Source organism: Eumetopias jubatus, unplaced genomic scaffold (assembly GCF_037043125.1).
Source record: "Eumetopias jubatus isolate StellerSeaLion01/CBP00866 unplaced genomic scaffold, mEumJub1_p1.0 scaffold_9, whole genome shotgun sequence".
Lineage (NCBI taxonomy): Eukaryota > Metazoa > Chordata > Mammalia > Carnivora > Otariidae > Eumetopias > Eumetopias jubatus.
The window spans coordinates 130,026,445-130,052,314 of record NW_028274815.1 but is presented as its reverse complement, the minus strand read 5'-3'; the positions used below and the strand labels follow the sequence as shown (position 1 = coordinate 130,052,314).

The window sequence follows — 25,870 nt, the reverse complement described above, 5'->3', positions numbered from 1 at the left end:
TATAAAAAAAAAAAGTACCCTAATTTTTAAGTGGGGTACTTTATATAAATTCGTGTTTGTCATATTTTTAAAAATACCACGTAAGGGGCGCCTGGGTGGCTCGGTCGGTTAAGTGGCTGCCTTCGGCTCAGGTCATAATACCAGGGTCCTGGGATCGAGCCCCCGCATCAGGCTCCCTGCTCAGTGGGGAGCCTGCTTCTCCCTCTCCCTCTGCCTGCCTCTCTGCCTACTTGTGCTCTCTATCTCTCTGCCAAATAAATAAATAGAATCTTAAAAAAATAATAAAATAAAATACCATGTAAGCGCAGCCCCTCTTTGGCCACCAACCCCCTGCACTGGGTCTAACGCCTGATGTGCTTGAGACCAGACTGGCATTTCAGAAGAGAGGATGAAAGACCCAGAACAAGCCCACGGATCTCGCAAAGAAAGCTCACGATCCCGGACACACCTCTAGCTGGTCCACTTTGGCATAGATGCCACGCATTTCTGTCACTTTGGCCTGAAGGAGCGGGATGCTTTCCTCCAAGATCTGTGAAGTGTCGCTCCTGATCTGCAAGAAACAAAACAGCTCATCAGGCTCTCTGCCCTGGTACCCCAGGCTTCGGCTGGCCTCTCGGGTCGCCCAGGGTCTGCAGAGAACTCGCGGAGAGCCAAGAGGCCGAGCGGCATCCTGCACAGGGATAGCCCACCGCCTCTCGGGCCCCAGACCTACTCAGGTGTTACTTACTGAACCGCCGATTGTTTCCCCCACAAACACCTGACAACACCAGTCCCAAACGAAAGAGCCCCATTTTCCAAACCGCTCAACTGGAGCAAATGGAAAGAAATCAAAACCTCCTCTCTAAACCCAAGCTGAGGTAAGTTTTCACTGCCCTGAAATTAATGATACTAATAAGTCGTTAATAATTACTAACATTCATTAATAATGTGAATGAAAACCACAGCTTTCCTGTATCCGAGCGCGCCCTTCTCTGTCGACACTGGGCTAAGCATCCCCCCCACACAGCATCTCTTTTAAGTTTCCACTGCTTCTGCTTGGAAGGGCTCCAAAAGTGGCTATGACCTTTATGAAGCCACATCCTTCCCTTGGGCACTGAAATCGGACGTCTATGCCTCGATTTTCTTTAAGAGCCAAAGGACCAAGCCTAAGCCCTCGGTGTGTGGGAGACAGAGATTCCATCTCCACGTTAGCATCTCCTTACGGTGCAGAGAGGCGGCGAATGTTGCTCTCAGATGCTAGGGAGCATCGGGACCCCCCGAGGGAGACCTTTCCAATGCTGATTCCCAGGCCCCTCTATGTCTGGGGTCGGCTGGGAATCTGTGTTTTCAGCTAAGCTCCAAAGCCATGCTGGAGTGGGGGTGTGGGGACAGTCACAGAACACCAGTGGGAACACCAGGAGCTGGGCGCAGGGCTCAGCCTGGTGTCTGAGTTCGGGTCTACCCACTGTGAGCTGTGTGACCTTGGGCAAGTCACCGCACTCCTCTGAGCCTGCCTTTGCTTCTTGCTTCCTTGGCATGCAGGTGAGGAATGTCTGGCAGAAGTGTTTGGCACAGCTCCTGACATGGTCCCCAGTGACCACTGCCTCCTGGTGGTGGTCCACTCTCCCTGGGCACCTGGCTCCAAGTCACTGTCCTGGGTACACTCTTGTCTCACGCCCTGGCCCCACAAGGGCACAGACAGGTCCTGAGAGGGTGGCATCTGGCATCATGCTGCCTGGCCTCCGTCTCTGCCCTGACCTCCCCGCGCCTCGGTTTCCTCGTCTATAAGATGGGGACCATACAGTACTTCTCTTGAAAGAATGCTTTGGAGGGAGTAAGGGAGTGTTTGTTGGTTGTTTGTTTTTAAACATTTTTTTTTCCTTAGGTAATCTCTATGCCTGGTATTCACACCTGCTGTATTCACACCTGCTGTATTCATACCCACTGTATTCATGCCTGCTGTGGGATCCCCTCCCCTGGACTTGAACCGGCCCTGGCGATTTGCTTCTAACAGAGACAACTCAGCCAAAAGGAGAGCAGTCAGTCTGGAGACAGGGTTCCAGAGGACTGTCCCCCCAGCTTGCTGGCCTTCTCTCTCTCTCTCTCTCTCTCTCTCTCTCTCTCTCTCTCCGCCCCCCGCTCATGCTCGCTCCCTCTCCCCCCCCATCTTCTTTCTCACTGGGCCTCTCCATCACCAGCCCATGGCCATGGCAGAGAGGCCCGCTAGGGACAGAGGAACTGAGGCACACAACGGCTGGCTTCGCTGGATGCGGTCCTGCCCCAGCTGAAGCAACACCTTGCCGGGGGAACCACAGGGACCACCCAGCGCGGCCGCACGGACGCCTGACCCACAGGCGCTGCCAAGTAGTGAGGACCGAAAGTTTTGGGACAGTGTGTTAACCAACAATAGATAACTAACGCAGTGACAACTCAGCACAAAATTTTAATTTCAAAAATGCCTGCAAAACTATCTGTTTTTCCTCCTTTTTCTGCCTAATACATGAGGCTTCTGGTGGTTCTCCTGGAATTCTGCTCCCATTGTCCTTCAGGGTGTGCCCTGGGTCTCAGAAGCGACCCCATTCCCTGAGTGTCCAAAACCAAACTCTTTCCTCCTGGTCCCCCTCCCTGGTCACGGTGCTGCCATCTCTCTGGGCACCTGGCTCCAAGTCACTGTCCTGGGTACACTCTTGTCTCACACCCTGGCCCCACAAGGGCACAGACAGGTCCTGAGAGGGTGGCATCTGGCATCGTGCTGCCTGGCCTCCGTCTCTGCCCTGACCTCCCCGTGCCTCGGTTTCCTCGTCTATAAGATGGGGACCATACAGTACTTCTCTTGAAAGAATGCTTTGGGGGTTAAACAAGACCACCTCTCACTGGATGGGGCCCGCACATGCACCTCGTGTGGTTCGCAAAGTGTCTTGAGTTTTTTAATGTGACTTAATTTCCAACTTTAAGATTCAAGCAAGGTTCTTAGGAGAATGGCTGATTCTAGAGGTGGGGCAGGGAAAACAAGCCCCTGGAGAATCTTCTAGGTCCAGAACATAAGGGAGTGTTTGTTGGTTGTTTGTTTTTAAACATTTTTTTTCCCTTAGGTAATCTCTATGCCCAGCGTGGGGCTCGAACTCACGACCCTGAGACTGAGAGTTGCCTGCTCCAGCGATGGGGCCAGCCAAGCGCTCTGTAAGGGAGTGTTTACACAGAGGCCAGCCGGAAAGAGCCAAATGGCCGTAGCAGGAATAATCTGGACAACAGAATGCGTAAGGCGATACGGGATCGTAACTCGAAGGACAAGAGCAATCCATGAGAGTCCCTCGGGAAGAGATGACAGGACACAATCTACAGGAAGGGGACCATGGGAGCCAAGTGCCCCTGACATGATGCCACCTCTGTGGATTCTCTCCAGAAACCGCCACCCCCCGTCCCACCACCAGAAAACCATCAGACAAACCCAAGCGGCGGGACCCCCTACAAAATACCTGACCAGAGCTCCGCAAAACTGCCAAGGTCACGAAAAGCCAGGAAAGACTAAAACGTCACAGAGGAGAAGACCAAGTGGACGGGACAACCGAATGCACCGTGGGACCTTGGCCCAGAAAGAGGACATTAGTAGGGAGCCCGCGAAAGGAGAATCAAATGTGGAGCTTAGTGAGCAACACACCGGGCTGGCTTCTCAGTTCCGGCGAAGGTACTGTGGCCACGGCAGACGCTCGCCCCGGGGGGACACCGGCTGAGGGGCGTGGGGGAACCCTCTGTACCGTCCTTGCCCTCTTCCTGTAAATCTAAAACTATTGCAAAACAACACATATAAACATGGCTTTAAAATACTCAAGTGATTAAGTAGGGCTTTACAAGGTGTCTTAAAAGTCAGCCCCTCGGGCAACACTGGGCCTAAGCCTCCCTGGCGCGCGGTAGGCTGGGCTGAGCAGGGGCTGCAGCCTCCAGGTGGGGCATGAGCCCCCTGGTGACACAGTCACCACCCTTCCCTAATGCCTCACCCCCCCCCCCCCCCCGCCCCCTTCACTCAGGTCCAGATCCTGCCTGGCTCCGGTAGGCACCTGCATTTTTGCGGCGACCCCCCCCTCAGGAAAAAGCCCTCGATATTTTCCCTTTCTTCCCCCAAGGCCAAACCTCTAGAGACATACCCATCCCCTCCCCCCAACAAGGCTAAACTGGAGAAATCACCAAGGTTCCGTGACTCAACGAAGAGCAGATAACTCACAGCAGGGTCGGAACACAGTGGATCAAACGCAAATCTTTTCTCTCTGCTAATTTAAAAAAAAAAACAAAAACGAATAGGTTAACAATAAAAAATTATTAAAAATAAATAAGTAAATAAATAAATAAAATCTTTAAACAAACAAAAACAAACAAAAAACTAATGATGTAAAAAAACTAAAAAAAGTAAAAAAATAAAAAAACGAATAGGGTCAGAACAAAGAAAATCAGGAGGCCCTGGTCCTAGTGACCCACACATCGGAGAGAAGGGAAGGCCGCAGAGACGAGAGTCATGGAGCACGCCCTTCCCTTCCTCTAGCTCCGAAGGACACCAAGGAAGAGAGCATCTGGGGCGGGGCAAGAAGGCCCCTCTCTGAAGACTCCTCTCCACTTACTGGAGTTGCGGGCCATGGGAAGCTAGCTATAGTTGCCCGGATGGCAGGCTGCACGTGCGTGGGGGGGAGGTAGAGAGTAATCCTGGGGGTCTGAGAAGGCCCCCAAACCTTTTGGTGGTTCCCCATGAGCTGGGAACTGGAAGGCAGAAAATAAGGGTGGGCGGGGCACAAGGCCAGCACCCCACGAACCTTCGCCCCACGCTGAGAACGGGCCCTGTGAATCAGAAACCATTTTATCTTCAACCTCTCGTGGCTGAGGACAATGCGCAAGGACAGGAAAACGAAATGGAGCCGGCCCAAGGTCACAAGGCTACCAAGTGGCAGATGGAAGGTTCCTATCCAGGTTGGTCTGAGGTCACCGGTGACACCAGAGGTCTGCACGCGTGTTCTGCCAGGCCTTGCAGAGTCAGCCTGCGTCACGTCTGAATAAAAACCAAAGCACACCCACACCAGGTGCCACGATCTGAAACGAAGGATATTTCCCTGAGAAGCCCAGATTTCTAGCTTCTTGTGAAAAAGCAGAGGACCTGGCCGCCCTGAGTCCGTGTCCCCTGTGACAGCAATCGGCTGGAGCTGGGTACCGCTGCCCCCGTTGGTTAACCATAGTCCCTACTACTCCCTAGAGTCTCCCCAGCATGGCATCCGTGGCAGCCCTGGGCAATTCTCTTCTTACAGGGAAGTCAAAGGAAAGCAACACATTTCTTTCCTCACACCCACTTCACACCATCACGTCGCACGCATCTGGGCAAAGAGAGGTCAGTGAAGAATCAGTGCTGGCTGAGCCTCTGCCAGGACGAATGCCCAGCCAGCTTTATTGGCCTGAGGACCTGGCAGACCCTTCCCCAGCCTGGTCACCCACCTCCCCGGAGCTGGCCTCCAGAGCCCAGAAGTCTGGGTAGCGGATGTGGGGGTTATCACTGAGCAAAGACGGCTGTCCCGGATGATTCAGGGCCTCCAGGAAGGAGAGCCAAATGCACTTGACCCAAGAACACACACCAATGCCAAATGCAAGTGCTGGACCAAGGCCAACAAAGAATTTTCTCCATCCATGTGAGCGAAGTAAGAGTCTGCTCCCTGCCAGGGGTGGGGTTCTGAGGGCTCGGACAAGGTGCCCAAACTCCAGAGGGCACTGAGCTGGAGGCCGTACAAATCCCTACTGGTGTCACGACCTTCTGGTGCTTTCATAATGACGAGCCACCATGCATGGGTCACCTCCTACAGAGCCGGCACCCTGCTAAGCAATCATTTTTATTTGAATGTAGGAAATGACAGACGGTGAAGGGCTCGGGCCTTAAGTGGGCAGCTGGATGAATGTGTACGTGTGTCCACATCTGCGTCAACACCACCCCAGCCACCACGTAGAACATCCCATCAGCCCAGAAGGCTCCGGTCACAACCGCCCTCCCAGAGCGAACCACGATCCGGCTTCCACCACTGTGCAATCTGTGTCTGACGGCACTCGTGATGTTCGGGGCACTTTATTCTTTTGCATTCCGGTTGCTTCTGGTTTGGGGCATCGTGAATGAAGCTGCTCCGGAACATTTGTGTACGGGTCTTTGTGGACTCTCATTTTCATCTCTCTTGGGTAACTACCTCACTTTGCAATTGCTGGGGTGTAGGGTCAGTGCATGTGTGACTCTGTAAGAACCTGCCACACTGTTTCCAAAGGCAGCTGTGCCATTTGGCATTTCCGCCAGCACGTGAACAAGTGTTTCTGTTGCTCCACGCTTGTCCACACTTGCTACTGTCGGTCTTTTCATCGGGCTCAGTCTAGAGGACGTAACGAGCACTTCCCCGCCTCATCAAGTCTGCACCCTAACTCTTAGGAGAAGGACACCGTTTGCAGTAGATTAAAGAGGGCCACAAATTCCTTCCATGGACACATGGGGTCTGTGTCCTCTCCCCTTGGATCTGGGTGTGCAGACTGTGGTGACCGGTAACATATGACAGAAGCGACACTGTCAGTTTCCATACCCAACCCTCCAGAGACCTGGCGGCTTCTACTTCCCCTCTGTTGGAATGCTTGCTTCGGGAGGCCAGACGCCACGCTACGGAAGCCAAGCCAGCCCCGAGGAGAGGCCGCATGGGGGAGAAGTTACACCAACCAGTCCCCGGCCGCCCAGCGCTCCCAGCCCAGACGTCAGACAAGGGGGAGAAGGAGCCACCCTGGACATCCCTGCCCCAGTGGGTGGCACGCGGCTCAGATGAACCGTCCCCTCCGGGCCCTGCCCTGGCCCACATAACACACACCTCTACGTTCTGGGGTAGTTTGATGCAGCCATAGACAATCAGGACCATTAGGTCCATTTTACAGAAGAGAAAAGAAAGGTACAGAGAGAGGACATGCTGTGCTCAAGGCCCCCCAGCAGGAAGAGTCAGAGCTCACAGTGGCAGCTACCAGCATTATATCTAAGGTCTAAACAGGAGGCAGGCGCAGGGTCGTGAATTCCAGTCACATAGAGCGATCAAGGACAGGCTGGCCGTGGAGTTAATGCATCAGACAGGAAGCCGGACTCTCGTTTCTCACAGCCTGATTTGATCGGAAATGGAGCGGCTTCTCTCTGGACTGTGTACCAGGGAGCCTGGCCTCTCTCAGACCTCTAACTTGATCAGTGTTTCCAAAGGCCAACGCAGGGACCCAGGGGACAGTGTCCATGGTGTGACATCACCTGCTCCCCAGAGGTCCCCATTCATCCGTAGCTTGGATCTAGCGAGAAAAGGAGGTTCCAAGCCAAGGCTGAGAGCTGGACGCCTCTCTCTGTGCCACGTGCACAGACACACCAGGTAAACTGAGCCTCAGCTGTTGGGGCAGGAGGACTTCCAGAATCTAAACGGCGTCAGCACTGAGCACTGTTGCAGGGGCCACAAAAGCATCGTACCAGACACATTCTCATTTACATACACACTCATGAAATGGTCTTCTCCCCCATGGGAAACCCACTCTGTTCCCTTTCTTGAAACACAGGACCCTCTTGGTCTCGGTTCATTTGCCTGCTTTCAGTAGGGCCCAAAGTACAGAGAAACACACTCTGCCATAAAACACACGCGCACGTGACGGATGTACCTGGCAGGTGGCCCTGGAGTCGGGGAGCCCCCACAGGAGCAGTGGACGGCGACCGCTGGAGAGCTCACGCGCTGTCCACAGTGGGGTGACCACGACACCACTCTGGCCGATGCTGGCCAGGTGGGCCCATGCACCCCAGGGGAGCCAGATCTTTGCTCTTCCAAAAGAAGCCAGAAATCCTGATTTTTTTGCATGACATTCTATAAATGTCAGCAGCAAATTCCTTTTTCTTTTCCTTCCAAAAACATCCAACATATCTGCAGGCGGGACTGGGTCCATGGGTCATGTGCGTGATCTCAGTCTTAAAATCTTTGTATAAATGCATCGCCAGGCTTCTGGTTCGGGGAGGGCCTTGTCAGCACTGCCTGACCCCTTGGACTCCAGGTGACACACACACAGGCTCCCCACCCCGGGAAGCCTTGGCAATTTCTAAGGCAGGGTGGCCGGGCACCTCTCCCCGATCTAGGCTGACTCCTGCCCCAAGCTCTCCCCTCAGGCAGATAATGGGTCTCCTTTTAAGGAGGAGGATGGCTGAACTTGAGAACAGAGTGTCCCTGGGTCACCAGTCCACCCATCTTCCAAATCCGCCCCCTGCCTGTGGGCCCCCAGGGTCCACACTGTGCCCAGCACACCATACCCATGGGTTGGTGCCTCTGTCTGGACGCTCATCCTCCCCAGCGGCTGAATTATTTCTGTTCCTTCTTCAAGCCCCAAATTAATCACCACCTGTTCTGCAAAGCTTTCCCAATTTCCCAGGCAGAATTTAACGCCTCTGCTCTTCATTTTTTTTTTTTTTTAAGCAAATGAAGACTTAGGATCATGGGCCCAGTTCCTTCCAGACCCTCTCTCCCTCTTCAAAACCTTTGCAGTCTCCCTTTGCACATTGAATACACCTTCAGGCTGGTGCTTCAACACTGGATGACAGCCCTGGTCACACACATTGGGCTCCCGCAGCAGGGGGAACGGAGACAAAGCTGACTCTCTTTGCACCCTCAGGCTCACCATGGCGCCCAGTCAGGGAAGGTGCCCAATGGCTGGTGATGAAGAAAGGACTATCCGGGCTGTTCAAAGTCTGTCTCATTCCCAGCTCCCACCTGGACCCACAACCAAACTAGAAAATTGGTTCTCAAGAGAAAAACATATACATGTCCTCTTGGGGACATTTCTGTCTTGTTCACTGTTGTGTCCCCAGCGGATGGCACGAGGTAGGTCTGTTGAATGAGTGGGGATGACACGGTGCCCATCGCTTTGTGCTGCTTCAAGGAGAAATGGGGTGATACGGACATCACACTTCACACCGTGTCTGGCACCAAGTAGGTGTTCAACAAACGTCCAGTCTGCTGTTTGTGTTTTACCCTGGGGCTCTCACAAACACTTCTCCAGACACGTGCTTCACAGGGGCACAAATCTACCCCACTGGGTCCAGCGGGCTTCCTCTGCTCCAGGGAGAGGCAGGGCCTGATCACAATATGGAGCTCTACCCTTTGGGTCTTCGGGCAGAAGCCTTAAACCCAGGCTGCTGGGAGCTTCCAGAAAATTCTATCATGGCTCCTCAGGGCCCCACACCTGGCTGGCTACAGTCCTGGGGACACAAGGATCTAGAAGAGATTTTTTTTTTTTTTTTACAGAATTTGGAGTGGAGACCTTATCTTTTGGGCCTAAGGCACCATCTTCCATCTTCTTCACCCAGCCAAAGGGATTTGATCCAACAGAACAGAGTGGGAGGCAAAAGCTGAGAGAACAAAAGGATTCGGCAAGGAATCTGACGCCCAACCCTGCCTCGGGCTACAGCCCGGGCCAGAGGCTCCTCTAGGCCTTGCAGGCCTGAAGCCTATTTCCTGGCCGTCTCCATGTTTGCCTGGCGGACCGCGCAGAGCCGAGGGAAGTTAAATATAGTCTTAGCATCCCCGCTGAACGGCTCCCCGCATCGGTGCCCGAGAGTGCCACCTGGTGGCCCACTCCGGGCTCCTCGGTGGAATAAGAGCCATGGGGGGGGGATGGGCGTTATCAAGATGGCCGCCTCAGGCAGCCTTGGTGTTGAGAAAGCGCGCGCGTGAGCGCGCGCGCAAGAGAGAAAGAGAAAGAGAGAGAGAGTGAGAGACAGTGTGAGAGAGAGTGTGAGAGAGAGTGTGCGCGTGGTTTCCCCCTCACTGCTGGCCGCTGCCCCATTCCTTCTGGTTGCTAAATCACCACCAAAATGGCTTCCCCAGAAAACTCCAGGAAGGGCCTGGAGTCTGGCCTGGGCCTAAATCCACGCCTCCCAGGCGGACACTCACCATGTCAGTCAGGCTGCAGAACTCTTCCAGCCTGAGGAGCATCCCCTCAATGGTCTCCTCCACCTCCTTCGCCTGAAAAGAGACAATATCCTGGAGATTAGCAAGTGGTTTCCAGGGAGACAAACGCCCTTCACTGGTTTTTTTTTGTGTTTTTTTTTTTAAAGCAAACTAAATCTTAGGATTATCTGCCCAGTTCCCTTCAGACCTCCTTTACCTTTTCAAAACCTCTCCTAGCCTCATTTAAAATCGTGATAAGCTGTCCACGATCTTGACGCCTGTGGACAGAGGCCTGGTTAAAGCCACCATGGCCCATCCACTCCGTGCAGATTTCACAAGCGAGGAGATGAATGAAAACTAGCAGGAAACAGGACAAAGCTATCCTTATCATCCCATTGTTCGGATGAGGAAACTGAGGCTCAGGGGTGAGGTAAACCTGCTCGAGGTCACACAGCTAGCAAGTGGTGGGGCCAGGATTCCCACTGGGCTTGAGTCCATAGCCTCAAAGCTCTTACAAACCGTGAGAAACACCCCCTAACAAACACCACGGAGAGTTAACACAAGATGCGGAAGAGGCAGAAATAGAAACCCATCCTTGTACCAACACATGAAGGACGTACGTGGTTTACCAGAAAGGCCTGGAACCATACAGACCAAACTGCTAATAGTTAGGGGATGTACTTACACTAAATGATCACTCAATCTGAAATTCAAATTGAACTGGGCATCCTGTAGTTTATCTGGCAACCTATTAATGGTGCTTCCTTGGCCCTGGGGAGTAGGAATTGGGGAACAGGGTCTGACAAGGGGGACTCGAGTGCTTTATGTTATCTGAAGGGTTCAAACCTCGAGGTACCAGGGCTGGGCAGTGACGTCATGAGTGACATCAAGGAGTAAAGCAGGCTGCCGGGGCTTTGCGGCGATCTGAGAAGTGCTTGCCCAAATCTAGAACATCTAGCAGCCATCAGTAAACACAGACCCGGGGCTGCCAGAGCCTTCCATTTTTCAAGAGAAGCCAGAAATTGTAATGTTATGGAAAATGTCCCAATTTTTAAATGGTAGCATGGACTCATGTCCTGCCAAGCACGGGCCAAGCCAAACATGACCGTGCAAGGGTCTGCCAGTTTACAACCCCATTTAAATCACTTGTGCAAAAACTAGTTTGAACCTTTTTCTCCCCCCTCTCAAGTATGTACTGTGTGCATGACTTCTAAAATACCCCTTTTTGGTTTGGTTTTGTTTCTGTAATGACCAGGCATCGAGCAAGAAAGTTGCCGAGAACATGAGCCACTTGCTCGGGCTTCCCCAGGCCAGACGGTTCTGCTCCAGGGAGGCAACACCAGACATTTCTGGGCAGGCCTGGTACCTGCGCCCCGATACCTGATGCCTCCGCTTATTGCCTGCTTGTCCGGGACAGAGGGTGATGCCCTCGTTGCTAACACCACAAAATCAACGGCTGTGCAAAAAAAAAAAAAAAAATCTTTCTGGCTGGAGTAAAAATAGTACCGAGTTGCAATTTTAAACTCTGGAACCTTCATCTCGCAGCTGGGACTATTTCTGTGCCTGCACGGGGGAGGCTTGACAAGGAAGGGGACCACAGCGGAGGGAGGACTGAGAGACACACAGGAAGTTCTCTCCGCCCCCCAAAAAGATCACAGGAAAAGAAGCCCTTAATGCGCTAAGGAGAGAAGGAGACAAGAGGCCAGAGAGATGGAAGACAGGAAGGTTGGTCGCTTCCTTCTGCTCGCAGAGGTGGGGGATGAAGCGGGAGAAGGGCACAGATGGGCGGGGGAGGCTCCCCCCCCCCCCCAGAGTGCAGGTGCAGACACCCCAGACCCCAGACCCGGCCGAGGAAGGCAACACCTGCAGAGGGACACGGATGCCCTCGCCCCAGCTGGACAGGCCGCCTCCTTCCCCGGCGGGGCCTGAAGCTCTTTGCTCAGAAGCAGCACATCTCCCCCTACCCTGGCGGGTTCAAGAAGGAGGCTAGTCAGTCCCAGGTTCAAATCCCATCCTCTCTTTTGCCAACCATGGGACCTTCATTCAAGGGTCTGAATTTCAGTCGGCTCCCCTGTGACAGTGTCGCCACACCGGTCTGGCAGGTTGTTAGAAGGTTAACCTCACATAATGAATGCGGTCAAATCAGTGGACAGAGGGCTGACACAGAGTAGGTGCATAATAGGTGGTTGCTTTATGTATCTCTCTCCCTAGATAATAAAAACAATGGCTAATCACTAATAAAGGGATTATTTCATTTGATTCTCACAAGACCTCTACATAGTAGGGGCTATAATTTCCCCCTTTTTATGAATTGAGAAACAGAGGGCCAGAGAGCTTAAGTCACTCGCTCAAGGTCAGCCAGCTAATAAACTCGGAAGCCAGATTTGACCCTGTGCACTCTGAAGAGCTGAAGTTTATAACTACGAAGAGGCTCTTTGGGGGGGGGGGATGTGTCCCCTTTATTGCTGCCTGTCAGCTACAGTCTCCGTCCCCCACCTCCTCCCCCATCCTGGGGCAGGGCCCCAGTGCAGTAGAGAGCCGAGAAAGCACTTGCTGACTGGCCGGCTAAGGAGAAACGAGCCCGGAGACATTCCCAACCAACAGGAAGGAGCTCAGGATTAGCCAACCCATCATGCCCACAAATCATTCACAGGACAATTTTCTCTGAAGATAATCCCCTAAGTGGCCTCAGAAATGAGAGTCCTGCAGGCAGCAGCCCACACACCTTGTTCACCAGCCCATCAGCAAAATGAATGCCCTTGCCCTCCTGTGCACCTCCCTGGGCATAAACTGTCCCCCTCCGAGGGGAAGGCAAATGGCTCTCCTGGAGTGACATTCAGAGCACGGCTGGCCGGTGGGCATTTTTAACACACATGAATCATGGCATCTCCTTTCTTACATCAATCTCCCCAAGTGCCAATCCCAGCTTCCCAGCTGGGCATGCCAGAGAGCCAAAACGGGGCTGGCCCCGGCCCACCAGTGACAGGCACCCAAAACCCCACAAACAGACCCTCCACCATGGGCTTCTCCAATTCAGGAAGGGGAAACCCCATTGTCCGTTGCTCAGTCCAGACACCTGGGCGCATCCTTTTTTTTTTTTTTTTTAAGATTTTATTTATTTATTTGACACAGAGAAAGAGAGAGAGAGAGAGAGAGAGAGAGAGCACAAGCGGGGGAGTGGCAGGCAGGCAGAGGGAGAGGGAGAAGCAGGCTCTCTGCCGAGCAGGGAGCCCGATGCAGGGCTCGATCCCAGGGTCCTGGGATCGTGACCTGAGCCGAAGGCAGCTGCTAAACCGACTGAGCCACCCAGGCGCCCACACCTAGGAGCATCCTTGATGCACCTTCCTTCCTCAGCCCGGCCCATCCAGTGTGTTTGCAAATCCTCTCCGGGCCGCCTTCGGACCATGGCCTGAAGCCCACCGCTTCTGTCCACCCTCCTCGCCGCCACCCTGGCACCGGGCACAGTCCTTGCTCACTGGCCCCTGCTTCTGCTTACTCCTCTGTCGAAACCAAAGCCCTCGTCGGCGGGAAATCTTCCGCCATCCGGGCTCACGGCCACTGGGGCCCCTACAACCGCAAACTGGATGGTGACAAATGCAGCTGAGTGTTGGGAGACCCTGGAACCCTCGCATGCTGCTGGGGGCAGTGTGACCCGGCGCCACTGCTGTGGAACCCAGTCTGGCACTCTTTGAGAAGGTGAAACGCAGTTACCCTATGACCCAGCAACATAGCCCAGGGAACTGGAAACACGATGTTCTTACAAAAACGTGTGCATTATTCATGAGAGCCGAAAAGTGGAACCAACTCAAGGTCCATCAAGTGATGAATGAACAAACAAATTGTGCCGCGTCCACACTATGGAAATACTATGTGGCAGGGGCACCTGAGTGGCTCAGTCAGTGAAGTGTCTGCCTTCAGCTCAGGTCATGATCCCAGGGTCCTGGGATCGAGCCCTGCATCGGGCTCCCTGCTCAGTGGGGAGCCTGCTTCTCCCTCTGCCTCTGCCTGCTGCTCCCTCCGTTTGTGCTTGTGCTCTCTCTCTGTCAAACAAATAAATAAAATCTTAAAAAAAAAAAAGAAAAGAAATATTATGTGGCAATAAAAAGGAATGTCGACCTGATACATGTTAGAGCATGGATAATCCTCGAAAACATGAAGCTGAGTGAAAGAAGCCAGACACAGGGCGCCTGGGTGGCTCAGTTGGTTAAGCGACTGCCTTCGGCTCAGGTCAGGTCATGATCCTGAAGTCCCTGGATCGGGTCCCGCATCGGGCTCCCTGCTCAGCAGGGAGTCTGCTTCTCCCTCTGACCCTCCCCCCTCTCATGAGCTCTCTCTCAAATAAATAAATAAAATCTTAAAAAAAAAAAAAAAGCCAGACACAAAAGGCCAAGTATCACATGATTCCTTTTAGGTGAAATGTTCAGAAGAGGCAAATCCACAGAGACAGAAAAGCAGATCACTGGTTGGGGGGTAATGGGAAGCGGGAGAATGAGGGAAGAAGTGCTAATGGTCATGGGGTTCCTTTCTTGCGGGATGAAAATGCTCCGGAACGAGGTCATGGTGACGTTTGCACAACATGGTGAATGTACTAAAACCCACTGAACTGTATACTTTAAAATGGTAAATGTTTTGTTACATGAATTATAGCTTAATTGGAAAAAAAAAACAGGGCACCTGGGTGGCTCAGTCAGTTAAGCGACTGCCTTCGGCTCAGGTCATGATCCCGGAGTCCTGGGATCGAGTCCCGCATCGGGCTCCCGGCTCAGCGGGGAGCCTGCTTCTCCCTCTGACCCTCCCCCCTCTCATGCTGTTTCTCCCTCTCTCTCTCTCAAATAAATAAATAAAATTAAAAAAAAAAAGAAAAAAAAAACGAAAAAAGTCCTCCCCTGTCCTCCACCTCCCTCAGCAAACACCTAATAGATGCCTCGCCAGCCCCATGCCATCTGGACCCTCCATCTGCTCTCTGACCTCACTGTCCACCGCTCACTCCCCATCAACTACACCAACCACATCCTCACCCCAGGGCCTTTGCACCCGCTGTTCCCATTGTTGACAAAGCTCACTGCACACTTCCGTTCAGCCTTTGCTCAACCGTCTCTCCTCAGTGAGGCCTTCCCCGGCCTTGTAGTCCCCACCACTCCCTGTCCTGCACCAATTTATTTCTCTCTTCAGCCTCCATCACTGTCTAACATCTTATACATTTTGCCTGTTTCGTGTCATCTTCCTCCACCCAAATAAAAGCCCATACAGGGCAGGGGTCTTAGTGCCTTTCATTCACCTTTGCATTCCCAGGGCCTAGAGCAATGCCTGACAGCTAGTAGGTGGCTCATGCTTGCGGAGAAGTCTCTCTGACTCTCTCCCGTCTGCATACGTTTGTGCAATCTGATTCTGCCACCCTGCCCAGGAAGAGGTGGGATCCACTCTTCCCTCCCCCCGAATCTGGCCTGGTCCGTGACTTGCTCTGACCAATAAAACGGCTGCAAGCATGCTTTGTGACATCAAGAGACCTTGCAGCATCTGAGTCACCCTCTCGGAAGACAACGGCCACGTGAATTAGCGTAGGTAATGCTGCTGGGGAGACCACAGGATGAGAGTGGCCGCGTGGAGGCCTGAGGCGCCCCAGCCAGCACCAACTGCCTGACATGAGTGAGGCCATGCTGCATACAGCCAGCGCTCCCGCAGAATGCAGCCCCCCGAGCCCAGCCAGCACTATGGGTGCAGAACCGCTCCGGGGAGCCCCACAGACCTGCAGAATCACGTACCATGATATGGTGGCTGTTTTCAGCCACGAAGACTTGGGGTACTTTGTTACCTGGCAATTGGTAACCAATACAGTGCCCAGAGAACACCTGTTGCAGGAAAGGAGGAAAGAAGGGAGCAGGGAAGAAAGAAAAATGGAGCAAGGGAAGGAGGAAGAAACAAGCCTTCCTGGCGGGGTACAGCCTGAGAACTGCAGCCCAGACTGCGCTCTAGCGCCCCCCCCCCCTTGCATGTTATGCTGTGTGTGGTCTTAACTATACTCTGAAATCTCTGTGCCCTGGTTTCCCATTTGGAAGTTGGGGGAAAACAATCCTCAGACTCTGTCTTGAGATGGAAGCTGAGAAGGGTCAATGAAGTAATTTCTCTGGGTTACTCTGGGTGAGATGCCATACCCATACAAAAGACGGTTGTAACTGGGACCCCACTGCCTTCCAATGTGGTGGACACAGAAGCCAGGCAGGAAATGACTACAAGGGAATGTGCTTTCTGCACACTGCTTATTTTCAGTTTCTCACTTTTGAAAGAGACCTTCTACTTTTCTCTAAGAAACACAGGGCAAACGCAGGAGAGTGAGTGGCAGCTAATACCCAGTTTCCAGGCAGAGAGACAACAGGGAGGGGTGGGGATTGTGGCTAACAGGAGACCCCTTCCCCATCTAAAGAGGGCGGCTGCTCCTTGACCCCAGAGAGTGAACCAGGTGGGAATGTGCCAAACCTGTTTCGTTCAAGACAGACAGTGACCCAGGAATTTATGCAACCTTTCCCAGTTTGAGAATTCAAAACCCCCCAAATTAAAACACCGTATGACAGCCAAACAAACCTGTCTGCAGGCTGAGTGTGGCCTTTAAACCTCTGGCCTGTGTCTTTAAAACACAAGGATATATGGGGCACCTGGGTGGCTCAGTTGGTTGAGCGTCTGACTCTTGGTTTCAGCTCAGGTCATGATCTCAGGGTCGTAGGATCGAGCCCTGCATGGAGCCCTGCATCTCAAAGAGCTCTGCGCTCAGCGGAGAGTCTGCTTCTCTCTCTCCCTCTGCCCTTCCCCCTGCTCGTGCTCTCTCAAATAAATAAGTAAATCTTTAAATAAATAAATAAATAAATAAATAAATAGCAAGCATATATGAATTGTCCAGAATAGCCAAATCGAGAGAGACAGAAAGTAGACCAATGAGGGTCAGAGGGTTTCTTCTGGGGGTAATGACAATGTTCTAAAATTGATTTGGGTTGATGGCTGCACAAAAAGCCATTAAGTTGTACACTTTAACGGTGTGGTATATGTATTATATCGCAACAATGCAGTTTACACACGCACGCACGCACACGCATACACATGCCCTTGAGAACCCTCCTAGGAAAGCACAAGGTCCATTCAGCCAGGCCAGGAAGAGGGCCACTGAAGACCTCTTCTGTTGCAATATTTCAGAGAAGACAGACATTGGATTTTTTATGAGAAAACTCCTCTTTTTTAGAATTTGGCAACTACTTAGCATTTTTCAAATCAAATCACGGTGCCAGCCAGAGGACACCCACCTGCAGCCGCGTCGAGTTCCAGGGCGGGTTTTTCGGCTTCTGCCGACACCACGCCTGCTGCCTGCCCCGCCCCCCCGCCACCCTGGTTTCCTCTGGCCAAGCGGGCCCGGGGTCCCCGAGGACATGACCGACCGGGGCCAAAATGAAGGACCGTGGGGCCTGCCCTCACCCTGGGCACACAAACAGGAATGTCACCTCTTCTCCCAAAGCGGTCATGGGGGCCCCTTCAGATGACAGCAAAGTGAAGGCCTTGTTAATGTCGGCGTCCACTCTTCCACCAGCCCCACAGGAGGCAGAAAGAACAGCCTTGTCTCTGTGTGCAGGATGGAAGGGCCCCCAGGAGCTGGGGCCTGGACGGACCCAACGTGTCCGGAGACAACCCACTTCCCAAAGAGGGACACGGGAACTCCTTCCTCTTGGGCCCCAAAACGGGGCAAACAAGAGTTCCCATCCAGGGGCACCTGGGTGGCTCAGTTGTTGGGCATCTGCCTTCGGCTCAGGTCATGGTCCCAGGGTCCTGGGATCGAGCCCCACATTGGGCTCCCTGCTCCGCGGGAAGCCTGCTTCTCCCTCTCCCGTTCCCCCTGCTTGTGTTCCCTCTCTCGCTGTGTCTCTCTCTGTCAAATAAATAAATAAAACCTTAAAAAAAAAGAGTTCCCATCTAGGCCTTGAGGGACCCTTGACCTCAAGGTTTGAGCCACTCTACTACGCTTGCCCTGACCCTGGTTTCTAAAAGGGTTTATTTGGCAACAGCAACCAAAATTTAAAATGCAGGTACCATTGGACCCAGGAATTCCCCCACGAGGTATTTATCCAACAGACATATTTGCACAAACGCAAAATGATGTGCGGACAGAGCTCCTCTTGCAACAGGTTTTGTGGGAGTGAAGAATCCACGTAACCTAATCACCCATCAGTAGAGAAATGGCTGCCTGCACTGAAATCCAGACAATGAAATTCTGTTGAGCAGCTAAAAATAATCGGGCAGCTCTCTATGTGCTCATATGGGAAGATCTCCAAGACATACTGAGCGAAAGAAGCAGGATACACCAATGGGAGGCTACAGGTGGGGTTGGGGAAGGACCTGTGATGCCTGCGGGAAGGGGACACAGACAGGAACGGCGGTGGCCTCCGCTTGAGCAGCAAGGGGCCGGGGAACTGGGTGGGAGGAAGCTCCCTAGCCACTCCTTGGCCACTTGGACCTTGGAATTTTGTGATGTATGCATACACATTTTATTTTTTATTTTTATTTTATTTTTTTAAAGATTTTATTTATTTGACAGAGAGAGACACAGCGAGAGAGGGAACACAGCAGGGGGAGTGGGAGAGGGAGAAGCAGGCTTCCCCGCTGAGCAGGGAGCCCGATGCGGGGCTCGATCCCAGGACCCTGGGACCATGACCTGAGCCGAAGGCAGACGCTTAATGACTGGGCCACCCAGGCACCCCACGTTTTATTTTTTAAAACAAAAATTTTAAGAGCAAAACGAACTCTAGTTCACTTTAAAAGAACACTGAGGCCACATTTCTGTCACACTTGCACCAAGGAATTAACTCAGAACCCAAGGCAGCTTTAGGCAAACTTGTGGCTCATGTGGACCGTGGGCTCAGCAACCTCGTTTTGCAAACCCAACACTGGAATCTAAGGGTGGCCTCACGTACGCAGGGTAAAGAGTGAACACCGGGTTTCCAGGCCTCCACGAGGCCGTGCTGGTGAGTGAAAACTCACGATCTTCAGCACCAGTGAAGCGCTCGAAGGGGCCAACATCCCCACTGCCCAACACTGTACCGAACAATTTTTGTGCATCAACCCCCACACCTGCTGTCCCTAAAGACAAAAGTATCTCTCACGTATTCTCCCTCCCAGCACCTGGGAAGGTGTCTGCACCCAGCACCTGCAGAATGAGTGAATGAACAATTGCAGCTGATGTGCCCGGCCTACTGACCACGGGCCAGACCCCGCGCCACATGTTGCCTGTGGATTCGCTCATCCAACCCCCCAACTGCCCTATGAGATAAGCCTTTGAGGCGCAGAGGGGCACTGAGCACAGGGCCGAGGTCCGACCCCAGGCCCGGTGGCTTCAGAGCCCGCGCCCCCCCACCACGAGGCCTGGGCAGGAGCAGGATTGGGAGGGGGGGTCCACATAGCCATAAAGGATGTTTCTTTAACTGATATGGACGAAGTCACTCGGTGCTGTGGACAAAGCAGCAGGCAGGACAGGCGGGCTCCCTCGTGGCGCTGCCACTGGAAGCAGGCTGGCCATCAGAATCCCCAGGGGAGTGTTTACCAGCCCAGCCCCCCAGCCCTGGGCCTTGTTCACAGGTGGCCCCCCATAATCAGCAACCACACTGATTTTTCCAACACACCCATCAGTCTAGGTCACTCCAGGCTTAAAACCCTGCTGGAGAGCTTTCAGAATGCCAGTGTCCAGGTTGCACTCATACCAATAAAATTAGACTACCTGGGGTTGGGGGGAGGGGTTGCTGGGGGTGGTACACGTGGCAAGCACCAGAATGATTTTTTTGAAGATCCCCAGATGACTCCAACCTTCCACAAAGTTTGGGTACCATGCCCTATATCAGCGCTCTCGACCTTGGCTATGCCCTGCCCCACCCCTGGAGACTGCTTTGACTTCATCTTCTATTTATAGATGCATGAAATAGGTGTGGGTTTTTTGCTGTTTAAGTTGTTGTATACACCACGCATACCTCCGTGCACCTCGCCTTTCTCCTGGGGAGCCGGGCACTGCCACCCAGAGCTGATTCCCTCCGCAGGATGTTCAGACCCAGGGATGACCCCTTCTACCAGGTAGAAAGACAGGAACTTCCTTCTGAGAGAGGCTGCCCCCTTCAAGTACCCGCCTTGGCTTTGGCCCCTCACACCCCCAAAGGTTCTGATTCAGGGAACGTGGCCAGCTCAGGCCACGCGCCCTTGGACGGCCGCAACTGTGGTTCCCTTGCTCCCGCTCCAGCCTCTGCAAACACATTGCAGCCCTGCAGCCGTGAGGCCAGGCACCTGATCACGGCTTTCCCCTGCTGAGGGCCAGCACCCTAGGATCGAATCCAGAGCCCTCCCCATGGCCCTAGGCCCTGGTCTCACCCTGCCCATTCTCGCCCTTGGCCGCCGAGGTCCACCCACTCCCCATTCCTCACGTTTGCCCCTCAGCCATGCACGTGCTGCTGGAGGTTTGCCTGGTGGTTCCCTCCAACCCTCCCTGTGCGTCTGTCATCGTCCCTCCGCTGTCTCCTTCATGGCACTGAGCACCATTTAATGACTCTGCTTGATCATGACTGTCTGCTCATCTCCCTCACTGCAACACCAGTCCTCGAGGGCAGGCACCCCCTCGGCCTCGCAGGCCTCTCCCTGGTACCCCACCCAGCACAGGGCCTGGCACACAACGGGCTCACCATAAAGATCCGAGGAATAAATGAATACAGAACTACATCTGGAGAAAGGGCATCTGAACATCCCCCACTTGAACTCGGAAAGTAGACCAGCAGGTTACAAGGGCAGGACACGTTGCGGGGGGGGGGGGCATAAGCACATGGTGTTTGCAGGACGGGCGTAATAGAATATCCTTTGCTTTCGCAAAGAAACAGCCTCTTTGATGTCTTTTTTCATGAAACTCCAGGGCATCTTTGGCTAGTTTATGTTTTCCTACTTTAGTCCAAACACATGGTTTGGAGAAGTCGTTCCGTTTTTTCCCCTACGAGATGACAGAAAAATCAAAAGTTCAAGCACCAGGGTAAATGGTAACTGATGCTAGCTTCCATACAGGGAAGACAACAGGGAGGAGGGTGGACTGTGGCAAACGGGGACCCAGACCTACCAGACCGGCTCATGTTCTGTCTTATTTCATTTTTTTAAGTAGACTCTGTGCCCAACGTGGGGCTTGAGCTCATGACCTTGAGATCAAGAGTCACCTGCTCTACTGACTGAGGGGCACCTGGCTGGCTCGGTTGGTGGAGCATGTGACTCTTAACTCGGGGTGGTGAGTTCAAGCCCCACATTGGGCATAGAGCTTACTTAAAAACAAAACAATAGACTGCCTAGTATTTTAAATAAACCAGAAACTCAGTTTTTCATGAGAATCCCCCATTTAAGAAACCCTACATTGACAGAGCTAATCACATCAGAGTGCCGGATTCGGCACTGGGGGCCACCAGTTTGTAACCACTGATCTAGTCCACATGCGGTTAAACGACCCAGGTGTTTTCTCCACCATCATCCTCTGCTCACTCAAGCAGAGACCCTGGGCCTGAGAAAGTGCTGGCTTGACTTCCTTCCATCCAGGCCATGAACCTCACAAGCCTGTCCTGTGTCCCAACAGAGGAACCAAATAGGATTTTGAAAGAGCCTGGCCAGGAATTCACCCGTGGGTGGGTATCAGCGCTCAGCCATTCGGGGGTGCCCTGAGCGACCTGACCCATAAATCAGAGCGCAGCCAAGAGGCAAACGTCTCTCTCTCTCTCTCTCTCTCTCTCTCTCTGCCATCTGGAGACTGCCCTGAAACTCCCCCCTGAAAGAGGAAGTTCAAACCAGAAAAAGAGAGAAAGTAAAACACACAAAAAAACTGGTTGAACAGAATACCCTAAAGGCACCGGAAACAGTAAAACACTCACCTGCCCACGGATGTCGGCATGCTACCTTGCAGCAGCGCCTGGATCCTGGGAGACAGACTGCAGTCCTGGGCACGGCTTCTGCCCTCCTCGCTAGCCACACCTCCCATGGCTCCCCCTCCTACCTGCTCTCCTGTCCCGAAGGGCACCCTGCCTCGTCCTACCCCAGGGCCTCTGCAGGTTTTGTTCCCTCTGCCTGGGTGATTTTTCTCCTCCTAGCCTGGCCAGGTCTCATTCACACTTTAGGGCTCAGCCTAAAATGCTGCCGCCTCAAGGAAGCCCTCCCTGACTGCACCCCAACAAAGTCAGGTCCCTGGGCTTCCTCTTTCTTGCACATTCCTCAGTGGGTACCACTCAGGTCTCCGCTTCCCTGGAGAGACCTTGCCCGCCCCCCGTCTTGCCGTCTCACACTGTTACCCTCTACCACACCACCGCGTCACCATCTAGAGCTTTTGTGTGTGACGTGTCTACGGTCCGACGGTGTCCTGAGAGCAGGGGCCCTGCGTGTTTCACTGCTGTCCCCAGCTCCTGGCACATACGTAGTAGAGGTTCAAGGTGTTGAACGCAGCAGGCCCATTCACTGGGAACCCCCAGGACACCCCTAGGACTGGAGTCGGCTGGTATGAGATCCATTTAAAAACCAGAAGTGGCCCTGGGAGAAGGGCCCAGCTGTCCAGGCCTGTTCCCAAACCAGATCTCCCTTTTCTAGCTCATTGACCCATCTGCAAACAGCCTCAGCACGGGGACCCACTCATGAATTAAACTTTAAGTAGACGTTGCAAGTGACTCTACTCCAGCAGTTTCTGCTTCTTCTGGTAAATAAACATCAGACAGTGCTCTAAGTGGGTTTATTGCTGCACGGTGCTACAGGGAGCTGGGCTCTTCATTACATCCCTCACAAATGAGTGTGAGCGAGCCCGTGTCTGAGTTAAAGAGAGCCCCGAGTGAGAAAATGAAGTTAATACACGCAGCTTCTCTTGAAGGCTGTCCCTAATAGAGACAAAATGAAGCTGAGGTTCAGCCGCTGGGCACAATGACATCTCTCTGCTGAGAGCAAGGGAGAGAAGGAATGAGAAAGACGCTCACGTTCCTTAAACCAGTGAAAAACTGTAGACAGGCTGCCTGGGTGGCTCAGTTGGTTAAGCGACTGCCTTCGGCTCAGGTCATGATCCTGGAGTCCCGGGATCGAGTCCCGCATCAGGCTCCCTGCTCAGCGGGGAGTCTGCTTCTCCCTCTGACCTTCCTCCTTCTCATGCTCTCTCTCTACCATTCTCTCTCTCTCTCAATAAATAAATAAAAATCTTAAAAAAAAAAAAAAAGAAAAACTGTAGACAACCTGAACGCCCGTCCCTGGGGGCAGAGGTCATAAATTATAGTCCCTCCAGCGGATGGCCCTGATTCTGTGAGGGCCTCCGTTTCCTCAGCTATAAAATCGACCTAAAAACCTCCTGACCACTGGGTCACTGGGAATAGGGCTTGGCACACTTGCTAGGACATAGTATGTGCTCAGGAAACAGGAGTAATTATTACTTCTTTGTTGGATACTAGGAAGATAAAGAATGATAGAGACCTGCACTCTCCCACACGGAAGCCACCAGCCTCACAGGACTATTGAACACTTAGAATGTGGCCGGTCCAAACGGAAATGTGTTGTAAGTTCAATATAAAAGCCTGATTTGGGGGTGCCTGGGTGGCTCAGTCCGTTAAGTGTCCAACTCTTGATTTCGGCTCAGGTCATGATCTTGGGATCGTGAGATCAAGCCCCAAGACGGGCTCTGGGCTGGGAGTGGAGTCTACTTAAGATTCTCTCTCCTTCGCCCTCTGCCCTTCCCCCTCCCCATCTCTCTCACTTTCAAAAATAAAAAAATAAAAAGCCTGATTTTGAAAACCTAGTACCAAAAAAAGGTAAAAATCTCGTTAAAATTTTTTTACATTGATTACATGTTAAAATGATTGACATTTTGGAGGCACGGTTACTTTAAGTATGTTGAGACTAATTTCACCTGTTTCTTTTTCCTTTTTTATGTGGCTCCCAGAACATTTCAAATTACGTGAATCGCTCAGATTATATTTCTATTGGACAGCTCTTATGGATACATTCTGACATGAAAATATGTCCATGCTATTTTGTAAAATTGAGATGTAATTCACATATCATAAAATTCACCCTTTAAAAGTGTACAGTCCTGTGGTTTTCAGTATATTCACAAAGTTGTGCAACCATCACCACTAATTCCAGAACATTTTCATCACCCTGAAGAGCCCTGTACCTCATCATCAGCAGTCACTCCCCATTTGTCCATGCTATTTTGAGTGGAAAAAAGCAACTTGCAGAACAGTATTACAGTATCAAGTGGGGTTTTACAAAAAATAACACAGTATTATTAATATATATGCATACCCACGTTTGGAAATGCATTTTTTTAAGTGTCTGTAATGAGGTACACCACATTGTTGGTGATGGTTATCTCTGGGGACTGGAGTTGGAGACGCAGAGAAAGAGAGGGTGCTCACCCTTTATTGGCTGTACTTCCGTCCTGCTTTTGAGATTTAAAAAGAGAATGAGTTGAATTCAAGCCTTAAATAACTCCTGGCGGACTTGGATAAATAACTTTTTTTCACGGCACTGTTAACAGACTGGCTTCAGCTGGAAGATGAAGGGCCTAGTTTCAGATCCACTTTTTATTCTGTGCTTTTAAAATAGCAAGTACGGATAGAGACGAGGTATTTTCCCTCTTAGCAACAGCAGGACCAAGGCCCGGGGCTTCCCCGCACAGACGCAGCCTGCCCGCCTACTCCCGGGCCTCTGGCACCCGGCTCGGAGCGGAGAGGGCTGAGCGCCCGGCCGGGGCAAGACCCGGGGCCGGCCTCCCCAGGGCCCCGCCTGACAAAGGGCAGCAGCTCCGAGCGCGCCTCGCTCCCCCGTCCCCGCTGATGCTGGGGGCCCCGGTCGGGGTGCGACGCGAGTCTGGGTCCCCGGGGGCCTTGTCGGCTGGAGGAGGGAGAGGCGCGACCTGCCGCGTATCTCTGGGTGGCGCCAGGCATCACCTCTCCGCAAAGGAGGCGGCCCTCGGTCCCCTGCGCCGGGTGCGAGAGGATGAGGCGCGGACGCCAAGGGTTCGGGTCCCGGAGCTCCGGAGGCCGCACCCACCCTTTCCTGCCCCGGGGTGCGAGGGCCCAGACCCCCCCAACCCCGAGACCCGGCTTCCCCTACTGCCATCCCCGGTCCCCTACCTCGGCCCCGGGCTCGGGGGTCAGGAAGAGCGCGAGCTCGCGCGCCCCGCTGCGCACGGGCTCCGGCCGGCCGGCGTCCACGAGCAGCATCAGGAGCGCGACGGGGTCCAGCTGGCGGAGGCTGCCGGGGAGCCCGGGGCCGCATCCCGGCCTCGGAGCCCCGCCCCCGACCGGCTGCATGCCCCGTGGCCCGCCTGGAGGAGGCGGGGCAGGTGCGCACCCGGCCACGGCCTCGCGCGCCTCCCCGAGCGCCGGGCCGAGTGGGCAGCGCCACCCAGTGGCGCGCGGCGCTCACTGCGCCCGGCCCTCGCACCACCTGGTAAAGCAAAGCTTCTCAAACTCGCCTGCAGATTGCAATCACCTGGGACCCTTAAACCCTCCAAAGTCCCGCTCACGCACAGTCTCTAGGGTTGGGACCTGGGCACCAGTATTTTCTGAAGTTCGCCTGGTAATTCCAACACACAGCCGAGTTTGAGAACCGCCAGTATAGACCACCCCTTTTCATTGGAATCCGGGCGGAGCCACGGTTCCCAGCCCCCACAGCACTTCAGAATGCCCCGGGGAGCTTTCAAAAGCCCGGAAGCCAGGCCTCACCCCGGCCGATTCAGCCGGAATCCCGGGGGTGGGGCTTGGGCATCAGTAGGTGTTAAAGCTCCGCGGGTGATTCCAGCGTCCAGGATAGAGAACGGCCGTCCAGGGGATCCTTTCGTTTAAAGACCAAAGCGCCCGCCCCCAAGGCCGCCCTAATTCCAGCGTCTTGTTTGCGCCAGGAGGAGAGTCCTGGGAATTAGGGAAACCGGGTGT

At 53.3% G+C, this 25,870-nt stretch overlaps 1 protein-coding gene across 3 annotated transcripts in view; it reads right to left on the bottom strand.

Moving 5' to 3' along the window:
• The window catches only part of BCAS4 (breast carcinoma amplified sequence 4), a 55,602-nt gene extending 30,356 nt beyond the window's left edge, over window positions 1-25,246 (bottom strand). For all 3 annotated transcript variants that reach the window (XM_028125247.1, XM_028125248.1, XM_028125246.2), the window contains exons 1-3: window positions 25,067-25,246; window positions 9,930-10,001; window positions 449-550 (exon numbers count right to left, since the gene is read on the bottom strand). In XM_028125247.1, coding sequence (XP_027981048.1) covers window positions 449-550; window positions 9,930-10,001; window positions 25,067-25,246 — 354 coding nt within the window. The remainder of the gene's footprint in view (window positions 1-448; window positions 551-9,929; window positions 10,002-25,066) is intronic.
• Between the last annotated feature and the right edge of the window lie 624 nt (window positions 25,247-25,870).